Source organism: Trematomus bernacchii, unplaced genomic scaffold, assembly GCF_902827165.1.
Source record: "Trematomus bernacchii unplaced genomic scaffold, fTreBer1.1, whole genome shotgun sequence".
NCBI lineage: Eukaryota > Metazoa > Chordata > Actinopteri > Perciformes > Nototheniidae > Trematomus > Trematomus bernacchii.
Window position 1 is genome coordinate 300,195 of NW_022987786.1, and position 12,825 is coordinate 313,019.

General features: G+C 40.0%; 1 protein-coding gene across 1 annotated transcript in view; it reads right to left on the minus strand.

The window, feature by feature from the left end:
- LOC117497552 (NACHT, LRR and PYD domains-containing protein 12-like) overlaps window positions 1-12,825 on the minus strand; it is a 30,610-nt gene that overhangs the window by 12,613 nt on the left and 5,172 nt on the right. Inside the window, exons 6-10 of the mRNA XM_034149522.1 lie at window positions 12,498-12,786; window positions 9,092-9,268; window positions 8,544-8,717; window positions 3,071-3,244; window positions 1,285-1,458 (exon numbers count right to left, since the gene is read on the minus strand). Coding sequence (XP_034005413.1) covers window positions 1,285-1,458; window positions 3,071-3,244; window positions 8,544-8,717; window positions 9,092-9,268; window positions 12,498-12,786 — 988 coding nt within the window. The remainder of the gene's footprint in view (window positions 1-1,284; window positions 1,459-3,070; window positions 3,245-8,543; window positions 8,718-9,091; window positions 9,269-12,497; window positions 12,787-12,825) is intronic.

The window sequence follows — 12,825 nt, forward strand, 5'->3', positions numbered from 1 at the left end:
GGGTGTTCTCCCATAAGGGGCCGGGGGAAACAAAGTTAGTGATGACTGGTTACATGTTGATTTATTTCAATACAGATTGTTGGGGGGGGAACTGAAAGGCTCTTACCGTACTGGTTACTTTGCAGCCCGGACATTTCCCCCAAAACACATTTAGACGCGATCGCAACACAGAAGTACCTTTCAAATCCAATCATTTTTAAGACCTTCTAAATCATATTTAAGACCTTTCTTATTTTTTTGATCATATTTAATACTTTTTAAGGCCTTAAATTCTGATTATCAAATTTAAGACTTTTTAAGACTTTTTAAGACCCCGCGGGAACCCTGATCATGTAGCTTCAGAAACATGTTGGAAATAGCAACAACTGGAAATACTTGGTAGTGTTTGATAGTTTTAATAAACATATTTAATTGTTGTATTTAGAATCATTTGTTAAAATCATTATGGAGAAAATAAGATGTATTTCAGGTGTTTAACCTGTTAAGCCCCGAGCCTGTTTTTCAGGTTTCAGGCTCGAAAATGACATGCCCAAAACAAATGACTACAACTTCACTTCTAAAAGGGTTATATGAATAATTTCTTTTATCAAAGCAAGGTTACATCTGTGAGTTGGATGTAGAGGTGTCAGAATCAATATAGATGTTTCTCAGTCAGAGTTCATTCAAATGGAACATAGTAAAAAAAGGTAAATTCTTACCTCCGCCTAAAGAAAAAACATTACTTATAGTGAAAACCACCCTTGAATGATGGGATGGTAGACTAAAAGCTTTAGGAATCCAAACTATAACATATAATAAGTACCCTGTATCAAGATTGAGGCAAAACAAGTTAAATTTGACCTTTTTAGAGAAATTTAGCAAAAAAAGTTCCAGGCGGAATAAGCTTTCGGCACATTTGGGTACATCTGGTTCCATCAGTGCCATTTGAACTTTTTCAGGTACCAGACTATAAAAATGATGTATTACATTGAATTATCACCATAGGTATTCATTCCATCCAAAGAAAAAAAAAAAGACCCGCCGACAGGGGGCTTTGGGGCTTAACAGGTCAAAGGTTCAGAGGAAATTATGCAGTGAAGGTTTTTGTTTGTTATATTTAAATGTAAAGATCAACATGGCTGTTCCACAGTCAGTGAACTAAACCACAGAAGAAGAAAGTAGACTTTAGCATTAAGATGCTCAGTGAGGATCAGAGTAATATCAGCCTGATGTCTGCAGCTCAACAAAGTCAACACAACTCTCACATATTAATCTCAGCACAGAAATTAAAGATGGAGAACTGACCTGAGAGCCTCCAGTCTGCAGTCTGGACTCTCCAGAAGATCTCTCAGCAGCTTCACTCCTGAATCCTGCAGATCGTTCTCACTCAGGTCCAGATCTCTCAGATGGGAGGGGTTGGACTTCAGAGCTGAGACCAGAGCAGAACAGCTGATCTCTGGCAACCTGCAGCACTCCAGTCTGAATGAAGAACACATGATGTAACTTTAGAAAACAATGTTCCTGTTTGAAATAACTTCAGGTTTAACTCTGTTCAGAGCTGAAGAAGTTTAGAAAGTGGAAACTCCAGTGGGAAAAATGTTCCAATGCCAAATTTAAAATGGCCAACTTCCTGTACGTTTTTGTATACACCTCCAAGAGGCTTTTTGGTTTTTCTCTGCACTTTTGATATGCGCATTAAAATAAGAATCATAATAATAATAATCCTATCGATATCAGTAATGTAGCGAGCTCTCTGCCGTCATGATTTCGGACTCTTTTCCGTTGTGTTTGGCAGGGTCAATAGGGTCTTCACTGACCTCTGCTCTCAGACCCTAATAAGCCATCTCCAGAGTTCAAAAGACAATCTTATTCTGGGTTAATAAATCATACATTCACGATCAGAATATCCCTGAGTACAGACGCAGGTAATGAATAGGTAGGCTAAGATGAACTCTTTCTGCCAGGTTAGATGCATCCTGTGCTGCTAAGCAGTGGTTGATGGTGAGCAGGTGTGTGTTAAATAGGTAACACACTGCTGCTGCTTCATGATAACTGAGAGCATTATATTAGTATGAGCAGAGTGCACATGTCAGCAAACTGTCCAAAGTGTGTAGAGCTGTTAAAGCTGACAGCTGATCAGCTGAAGCAGACATGGCTTCAGTGACACTTCAGAGGAAAGCCCTCATCCCTCTTCTAGTCTAATGTAACATTAAGGACTGTCTCAATGAGCTCTTCACTTCCTCTCGTTTGATTACAAAGATACCTGAACACATGTATCTAGCATCAAGTGTCTTTCACCAGACCAGGGCTTTTGTTTTGAAAGGACTTCTGAGAGTTGCCCTCCCACCCCTCGCTACTATGATCAGCTATGAGCTTTTAGTAAAACACAAAAAGAGGCTTCAGTGACTTTTTTATTGAATAGTTTTAGATAGAAAGACCATTTAAGTGCAGGTACACAGACTTCTCATTAATATTAAACACAACATGCTTCTACTTCACATCTGAAACTCTGCTCCATCTACACTAACTCATGATGTGCAGCCAGACAAACACAAACTCTCAGAAACTGATTCAGCTCAAGATCACAACGTTTACAAAGAGGATAACCTGATGAATTTTAAATGTGAAAAGAACGTCCAGAATATTTATTTTAGGAATAGTGGATTCATCAAATCACAGCTTCTTCAGTGTAAACTATTCACTCAGTAAAGCATCATGTAGCCTAAGAAACATGTTGGAAACAGCAACAACTGAAAATACGTGTTAGTGTTTTATAGTTTTAATAAACATGTTTAATTATTGTATTTCAAATCATTTGTTAAAATCATTATGGAGAAAATAATATGTATTTCAGGAGTTTAAAGGTTTAGACTCTAAACTTTAGAGGGAATTATGCAGTGAAGGTTGTTTTTGTTATATTTAAGTTTAAAGATCAACATGGCTGTTCCACAGTCAGTGAACCAAACCACAGAAGAAGAAAGTAGACTTTAGCATTAAGAGGCTCAGTGAGTGATATCAGCCTCTTGTCTGCAGCTCAGAGTCAACACAACTCTCTTAATCTCAGCACAGAAGTAAAAGATGGAGAACTGACCTGAGAGTCTCCAGTCTGCAGTCTGGATTCTCCAGAAGATCTCTCAGCAGCTCCACTCCTGAATCCTGCAGCTTGTTGTGACTCAGGTTCAGCTCTCTCAGATGGGAGGGGTTGGACTTCAGAGCTGAGGCCAGACCAGAACAGCTGATCTCTGACAAACTGCAGCTCTTCAGTCTGAATAAAGAAAACATAATGAGGATAAAAATCAGTTTATAATCCAATAAAATGTTCAGGTTTAATATGTGTAGCTCAACATTACTTCATCCTAATTAGGGATGGGTATCGTTAAGGTTTTAACAGTACTACTACTTTTATCGACACCGCTTATCGATACGGTCCTTTAACGGTACTCTTATCGGTTCTATTGAAAACAAAAATTGCAAATTAAGGCGAGACACCCCAGGTGAATAGGGTAATTTTTTTAACTTAAAGATATCAGCTAAACATTTCTCCAGTTAATTACTTACAATAAGGCAATTGTTTTTTGTATTACAAGTTTTCTGAAATAGCATGTTTAAATATCCAAATGAACCATTATCTCATGAAATATGCGCATATTTTAACACATTTCAGGAACCGAAATCTGAACTTTGGATAAAGCCAGGATCAAAATTATTGTTTCATTTTGTAGTCATATTAGTATCTAAGGCTTTTACAGAAGGGATTTTGGATATCTCTTTGTATCACTCCATAAATCAGAAAATACTGTCAACAGCCCTAAAATATCAATTTTCACCATGTTTTGAGGTATAAAATGTTATATAATTCAGGCTATGAATTATATATGACCAAACCCTTAGGAGAAAAAACTCATTTTGAGAAAACGACCTTTAAAGATTGCAGTGTGACGCTAGCTAAACCCTCCTGTTATCTGGATGATAGCTTGCGCATCGACGCACTCCGTGAAGGTATTTCATGTTCGGGGTCATTTGTTTTTTGTATAACCTTGCTTTGTGCAAGTGACAATTGTTGTCGTCTTCTCTGTGAACGTTTTTTTCTCTGTTATTTTGCCATTTTCAGATTTAAATTTCGAGCGGAAAGCTAACCAGGAAGTGCTTTAGCACACCACGTGACGCATCTGAACGAATCACGTTGTCAGAAATTGACACCAGCCAATGAGATTTTGTTTCTTGGTTTAAGACCTCTTTGTACTTTCACGATTGGTTGCTGATACAAAGGAAATGACCATATTTGGATCTGATGAGATTGTGCAGGAGAAACGGAGCTTTCCAACGATACCTCTGATGACATGGTGCAAACAGCGGTCGCGGTACTTTATGTTACGTTAGAATGCTAACTTTTGGTGAATGTAGGAGAAATCTACAGACGCAAATAGACAAACTATAGTAAAATAAACACTTAAATGTGTATTTTGTACGTTTTCCTTCCAAAAGCCTAAAAGAAAACATGTTATGGAATCAAAATAGCACAAAATCTCAAAATTGACCAGTGCAGGAAAAACGATGTTTTTGCCTGCCGTGTCTCGCCTTAACTAAACAAATTGTAAATAATGTGAACTTACAGAACTGTAAAATACAAATAAAAAACAAGTATTTACTGCAAAAATACAGAGCAACACAGGTGGGGCATACAGGTATGCTGCAAAAGGCCTAACGGTTCTTCTGGAGGAAGATTGAGGTTGTGGTGGAACATTACGGGACATAATGTGTTGTTTAGACAAATTGTTCGTGTTACCGCCCTTACATGCTAAACTCTTATTGCACTAAAGTTTAACCACACCTCGGAGCGCTTAGTTCTCTCTGCCATCTCCGCCGTGTGTGTGTGTTGCATGCATGTAGCTGGGTGTGTGTGTGTTGCATGCATGTAGCAGCCGCATGTGTGTAAACTGCCCCGCCCCCTCACACACAGAGGGGAGAGAGAGAAATCTCTCGTCTGGATTGGAAAGATCGAAAATAGATAGATAGATAGATAGATCGTACTTTATTGATCCCAAATTGGGAAATTGTTTTTGTTACAGCAGCATAAAAGGCATTTTACAATAAAACAAAATATACAAGAATAGAAATAAAATAAAATAAAATATAAAATATAAAATATACATGTCGAAATAGAAAATATACATGCAGATATTATATATATATATACAAATATATATATATTCAAAATATATGGAATTATGGAGTATTAAATATTGAACAGATTATATATGTGTAAAATGTACAACGTGGTTATATTCAAGAGAAACTATGGAGCAGAGAGTTCTCTTCCAGCCAGAGGTGATTTGTTGTACAGAGTTATGGCAGTGGAGCTGCAGCAGTCTGTAGGAGAAGGAGCTCCGCTGACTGTCCAGCTGCAGGTGGAGAGGATGGGTGGGGTTATCCATGATGGACAACAGCCTGTTCAGTGTCCTCCTCTCCACCACAGCTTCAAAGGGGTCCAGCTTGATGCCGATGACTGACCCAGCTTTCCTGATCAGTTTATTGATCCTGCTGGTGTCACCGGCTCTGATGCTGCCCCCCCCAGCAGACCGCAGCAAAGAAGAGTGCACTAGCCACAACAGACTGATAGAAGATCTCCAGCATCTTGCTGCATACGTGGAAGGATCTCAGCTTCCTCAGAAAATAGAGTCGGCTCATCCCCTTCTTGTACACAGCGTCAGTGTTGATCCTCCAGTTCAGCCCATTGTCTAAGTGCACTCCCAGGTACTTGTAGACCTCCACAACTGCCACATCCTCTCCCAGAATGCACAGGGGCAGAGGAGGAGATGTCCTCTTCCTCCTGAAATCAATGACCATCTCTCTGGTCTTGGCCACATTCAAAAGCAGATGATTTCTTCCAGTCCACTCAACAAAATCACCCACCAGCGCTCTGTACTCCTCCTCCCGTCCATCCCTTATACACCCTACCACTGCAGAGTCATCCGAAAACTTCTGCAGGTGGCATGACTCTGAGTTGTATAGAAAGTCAGAGGTGTATAAGGTGAACAGGAAAGGAGACAGCACAGTCCCCTGTGGGGCTCCAATACTACCAACCACCACATCAGACAGCACACTGCCCAGCCGGACGTACTGTGGTCTGTCCGTGAGGTAGTTGGTAATCCAGGAGATGGTGGACGAGTTTACCCTCATAGCCTGCAGCTTGTCACTCAGTAGCCGAGGCTGGATCGTGTTGAATGCACTGGAGAAATCAAAAAAGGTGATTCTCACAGTGCAACCCGATCCATTCAGGTATGAGTGAGCACGCTGCAGCAGGTAAATAATGGCATCGTCCACCCCCAGGTGAGGCTGGTAGGCAAATTGCAGAGGGTCAAGGAATGATCTCACCTGCGGTCTGAGATGGGCCAAGACCAGTCTCTCAAGCACCTTCATCACATGAGATGTGAGTGCTACAAAATGCATCATAGACGCATTTTGTAGTCTTTTTGCATATTAGAAACGGAGTTGGCGACATTGCAATATAATGTTTATGTAGCAATTATACATATGACATATATTTTTTAAATGTCTCCAGTACCGATAAAAAGACAGATAACGTCGGAGCTTAACGGTACCACGATCTTTAATAATCCCGCCCTGGGGCCTCTTTAATATGGGGGCTCGGTACCCATCCCTTTATCATTACTGTCTCCTAATCACTGAGCTTTCCCCTGAATTACAGTGACTGTCATTCTGTTATTGTGGATCATCATTATATCAGCCTTCTGTTTATTATCTGTGAAAACACGTCTAAATGACCGGAACATAAACATTTCTATGTCAGAAAGTAAACTTTATGTAAAACTAATATTAGTTCAGAGGACCTTCTTTATTCCGACCATTTACTAAAGAAAACATAAATGTACTTTAACATTACATGTCACTTGTTAGACGCTTTTATCCAAAGCGACTTACATACTCAATACTGTGGACAATCCCCACAGGAGCAATTTGGGGTGAAGTGTCTCAGGGACACAATGACATGCTGACTGCAGTGGGGTTTGAACCTGTGACCCCCTGATCCCAACACCAAGGCTCTATCCACTGCTCTATCCACTGCTCTATCCACTGCTCTATCCACTGCTCTATCCACTGCTCTATCCACTGCTCTATCCACTGCTCTATCCACTGCTCTATCCACTGCTCTATCCACTGCGCTACACGCCCCCCTTTAACCTGTTAAGCACCAAGCCTGTTTTTCATGTTTCAGGCTCGAAAATGACATGCCCAAAACAAATGACTACAACTTAACTTCTAAAAGGGTTATATGAATGATTTCTTTTATCAAAGCAAGGTTACATCTGTGAGTTGGATGTAGAAGTGTCAGAATCAATATAGATGTTTTTTATTTTAAAGAAAATTCAGATTTTACATAGTAAAAAACTGTAAATTATAGTGTCCGTCCAAAAATTATTTTTTACTTATAGTGAAAACTACCCTTGGATGATGGGTTAGTAGACTAAAAGCTTTAGGAATCCAAAGTACAACATATAATAAGTACCCTGTATCAAGATTGATGCAAAACAAGTGACATTTGACATTTTTAGAGAGGTTTAGCTAAAACCACCCCACCTCTGAGGTGATTTGGGTGAAAATGTTTTTTTTTTCCATATCTCTGGCCCCCCTTGGTCGATTTGGATGGTTGACACCTCTTTCTGACCGTTAGAGCCAATAGAATCGAAGGGGGCGTCCCCCACACACACACGTTGTGAAGAGAAGAGGTGGGGGCTTCGCGCATGTAATTTTGCGTCAGAGTGGACCTATCTCTAGCTCTGGCATTTGGAAACGGAAAAGCAATTTTAATGCTTATGGATTATCAGAAATCATTTCAAAAAGGACACAGACACATTGGATTAACCTATGGATTAACTTCAGCAGCGTTTTTATCGTTTTAATGCCATTGAAGACCAGTTTTGACCAAGGTAAGCCATGTTAGCGTTTCTAGCTACCTAGCTCCACATGTTCTGATGTACGCTTTCGTTTATAGCGTCGCAAATGTTTATCACTGAGTGTTGAGGTGGGCACCCCCAGATTCTGTGTCTCCAGGAGATGCTAATCGAGGGGTTGGCTGTGCATCTAGGATAAGTAATAAAGGAGTTATGAGTGAGTTTAGGTGCAGTTTTAGGTTACATTTTTTGGCTCGTGGGTAATTCAGAGGCTGAGTGTTAGCATTGTGGGTTATTTTTGGATTTCTTTTTTAAAAAGATCAGTTAGCTGAGTTTCTTCCCGTTACATGGATATAAAACATTCATAGTTTATTAAATATTAAGATTCCTTAGACGTTGTTTCTTGCAAATGACGCGTTTATCCGCCCGGTACCGGGGGGGGGGGGGGGGGGGGGGGGGGGGGGGGGGGGGGGGCGGTGCGTAACAGGTTAACAACTAACAGGGGAAGAATAACAGTTTCTTTAGGAATCAATCAACTGTTATGACAACATTTACAAACGTATGGATGTAATATATGTATGATGAAGAATCAGGTTGAATAACTAATGAAACATGAGATCTCCAGCAGTAACAGAGAGTCAGTGAACTGACCTGAGAGTCTTCAGTCTGCAGTCTGGACTCTCCAGAAGATCTCTCAGCAGCTCCACTCCTGAATCCTGCAGATCGTTGTTACTGAGGTCCAGATCTCTCAGATGGGAGGGGTTGGACTTCAGAGCTGAGATCAGAGCAGAACAGCTGATCTCTGACAAACTGCAGTACTCCAGTCTGAATAAAGAAAACATGATGTAACTTTTGAAATAACTCCAGGTTTAATAATCTGTTCAGAGTTAAACAGGGTTTTAATGTCAGCGATGTTGAAGAAACAATTAATTGATAATCTGGAACTCTAACTTTGATCAGATCTTTAACAACTCCTTCATCTCCCTCACAGCTCATCAATACTGACAGCATACTCACTGACTCGTGGAGCACAGTGTGAGTCTGTGGAAGCTCAAACACTCTCCCTCACACATTTATCTTCTCTTTGTTATTCTGATGAATATTCAGTCATTAGCAAAAGTGATAAATAATATATTTAAAATGTCAACACAACTCTCATATATTAATTTCAGCACAGAAGTAAAAGATGGAGAACTGACCCGAGAGTCTCCAGTCTGCAGTTTGGACTCTTTAGTCCAGAACTCAGCAGTTTCACTCCTGAATCCTGCAGCTTGTAGTTGTAACTCAGGTCCAGATCTCGAAGATGGGAGGGGTCAGACTTCAGAGCTGAGGCCACGACTTCACAGTCAGTCTCTGAGAGTCCACAGTAAGAAAGTCTATAATAACACATATATTACAACATGTGTTAAAAAAAGAGGAAACATATTAACCTCAAGCATTTGATGAAGAAAGATTTGACATATGTTCTGATCAGAGTTGTAATAATATTACTTTTGTCGGTAACGGAGTAGTGTAACGCATTACTTTTATAATTCAGTAATCACACTACAGTTACTAACATTGCCCCGACACGCGTTACTTCGTTACTTTTATAAAATCAGTCATAATCACACTGACAGACAAGAGGGGTTTCCACCGCAGGTTTATATGTACGTAATCTGCGCGACTCGCGAGTTCACATCTCCGCGAGCAGTGCTGCATAAACATGGCTGAGTCAGCGATAACTTTCGAGGCGTGGAGGTATGCCCATTATTTTGAGTTCGTCCGAAGAATAGACAGGAATGTGACGGTGAGGTGCAAACTGTGTCCAGGCCAGAAGCTGTTATCCACTGCTGCAAACACCACGTCAAACCTCAACAAACACCTGCAAAGAAGCTAAAGTGAAGCTAATAGCTAAGGACCCCCGAACCCAGAGTGAGGATGTTGTGAGTGGGCCGCCGCCGACTCTGAAGCAGCACAAATGAGAATTTGGAGGACCGGTAACCAAAGCAGAGATGGACAGGCTTGTAGCATCCTTCATAGTAGAGGTAATGTTGCCCATTTGCACAGTGGAATCACCATTGCATCGTTCAGAGATATACTGCGCAAAATACAGATAGCAGGAGACAGAGGACAGCCATAGTCAGAGCTATCTGGATCAGTCTTATGCGACAATGGAAACTGAACTAAAGAGAACATTTGAAACTTTAGCAGTCTGCGTGATCTGCCTGTAGGGAGGGGCGGGCCGGCCCTGCGAGTAAAGTAACGAGTAAAGTAACGAGTAAAGTAACGAGTTACTTTATGTAGAATGTAACGAAGTAGTGTAATATATTACTTTTTTTTAAAGTAATATGTAATATGTAATATATTACTTTTTTTTAGTAACGACCCCATCTCTGGTTCTGATAGACATTTTTTGTTGTTCCATGTAATAGTCAACCCGGTATCACGGCAAGACGTGAACATGTGACGATTTACCATGCTGGGAGACGTGAAGATGTCACGATTTCGTCCCTTCAAACGTGACAGTTACACAGTATTGTTAACATGGCCCAACCAGTGGAGAAATACCCGGAAATGCCAAGCAAATGCTCTACCCCGACGGTCGGTTGTTATTGTCAATATTAATATAATAATGATTTATTTTGTAATAGTCACACTCCATTTCGCCGATTTTCTTGTTGCCCCAGCTGGTCGACACCTCTTTTAGCAGAAACAAAGGCTACATTAATGTATTAAATCCATGTTAATCCATGTGTGTGGATGTGGAATTAACGGACGTGACGTTGTGCGATTGCGTTGCCAGGCAACAGTTTGGGTTATTGTTAATTTACAAACTCTTCAACTAGAACCGTAGTTATATTAGAAAAAAAATTAGAAGGCCTCACGAAATACTTTAATGTAAATAAAAATGTAAATGTGAAGGAATGTGTGTATAACTAAATACATCCGTCATAAACAATACCAGAAACAGACGTAGGCAAGATCCTCAGCTCGGTGATTGGATGGTTTAGCCGCAATGCACGTTGGGATATGGTGTTTATGCGATGTGAAATCCGAAAACATTTTTTAAAAATAAAATAATACTGTGCTTGCTTTTCTCTTTGAAAGTCATCACATAACGGCATTGTAATACACGGTTCAGCTGCATTAAATATTACATATCTGCCGTAGTTCGCTCTTTATAGAGCCCTGATGAGAAGACTTCTAGACAAACAGGAACTGCCGCCAAAACTGAAAACTTGACGTGGATCTTAAATATATCAGCAATTAAACAACATCTTACATTTCTTTTCACACAATACGTCTCCTTGCAGTATCAATACTAATTCGGCTGGCTTTTATATTTGATCCAATTGGTAGATAGGCTGTATTTACGCCATTACGGTGCACAGCTGAAAGAAAGGGACACCTACTGGTTAAAGCACGTTATTGCATTTTATAATTTTTATTATTAGATATTAATAGGATCCCTATAAAGTATAATCATTACTCGTTACACCTGTGTCTTGTTTGTGTGATTAGTCTTGTGTGCATTTAAGTTCTGTTTTTTCTGTCTGTCGTTGTGAGATTATTGTTTGTTGTTGACTGTGTTCACGGGGGAGAGAGTTCTGCTCTGTATGTTCTTATAGCCTTGAAATAAAGGTATTTTCTGTTTAATCTGCATTTGGGTCCTGCCTGCTTCACTCAACCCTGACAAGCATGGTAAATCATCACATGTTCACGTCTTGCCGTGATACCGGGTTGGTAATATTATATGTAATAATGTATTATATTAGCATTTGATCTGATCACATGTCTGTGCTCCTGCTGTCGGTGACTGTTACCAAAGAAACATAAATTAAATAAATCACTTGACAATATTAGAGATGTACATATTTAAATGTTAATTAATATTTGGATGTGATGGATGAAGGAGGTTTTGGGTTCTCTGAGCATCTGAAAATGTACTGCACACACAAACACAATTAACAAACCAATAAAGTTTCATAATTTTCAACTGAATACCATCAGATGTTCCCAGTATATAAGCATTAAGACATAACTCTTTTACTGTTGGGAAATGATATAGATCTTATTTTAAACTCTAACACATTGTGATAAAAACATGCGTGTCTGTTTAATGATAAAGAAACTACAAGAATGTAATAATAACCGCTTTCTCTGATAATTGGAAATTCTGCTGCATGGTGTGATCACATGCTGAGAAACCTCTAAAGTCCTTCATGTCACAGGTTCAATATAACCATTATTATAAATACAGGGTTTCCCACGCATATACTTTTCGCGACCCATTTAGTTAGATTAACTAGTGGACAATGATCCCTCGCTCTAGCCTCCTGTATCTGTGTGCTTTGCTATCACGTGAAGGGTTTGCTAACAAGCGACCAACAGAAAGGTTAATGTTAATGTTGTTGCACGTCACAAAACCACCCAACCCCTGTTCGTGCCCGGCTACCACCACGCGTATATATCAGATCTGTGGGAAACACTAAAATAAATAGAAGAGCAGTTTTGGTTTATTTTGTTCTCAATATTTAAACAGCAGAAATGTTATCGTGTTTATTTGAATAATTAAACTCCTGATCCACATTAGTTTATAAAGTTAATCACATCTGGACTTACTTGGCCTTCCTGCAGTTCCTCACAGCTGGAATCAGTCTCTGTCGTCCCTCATCTGATGTTTTGAACTTATTCAGGTCCAACTCATCCATAACCTCCTCTGACATCTGTAGCATGCCGGCCAGAGCTGAGCAGTGGATCTCAGAGAGTTCCTTTGATTTGTTCTCTGACTTCAGGAACTCTGTGATCTCCTGATGCACTGAGTGGTCCTTCATCTCTGTCAGACAGTGGAAGATGTTGATGCTCCTGTCAGGAGAGGAAGAACTGCTCATCTCCTTCAGGTTGTTGATGGCTCTCTCGATGATTTCTGGACGGATTTCTGGACGGTTGT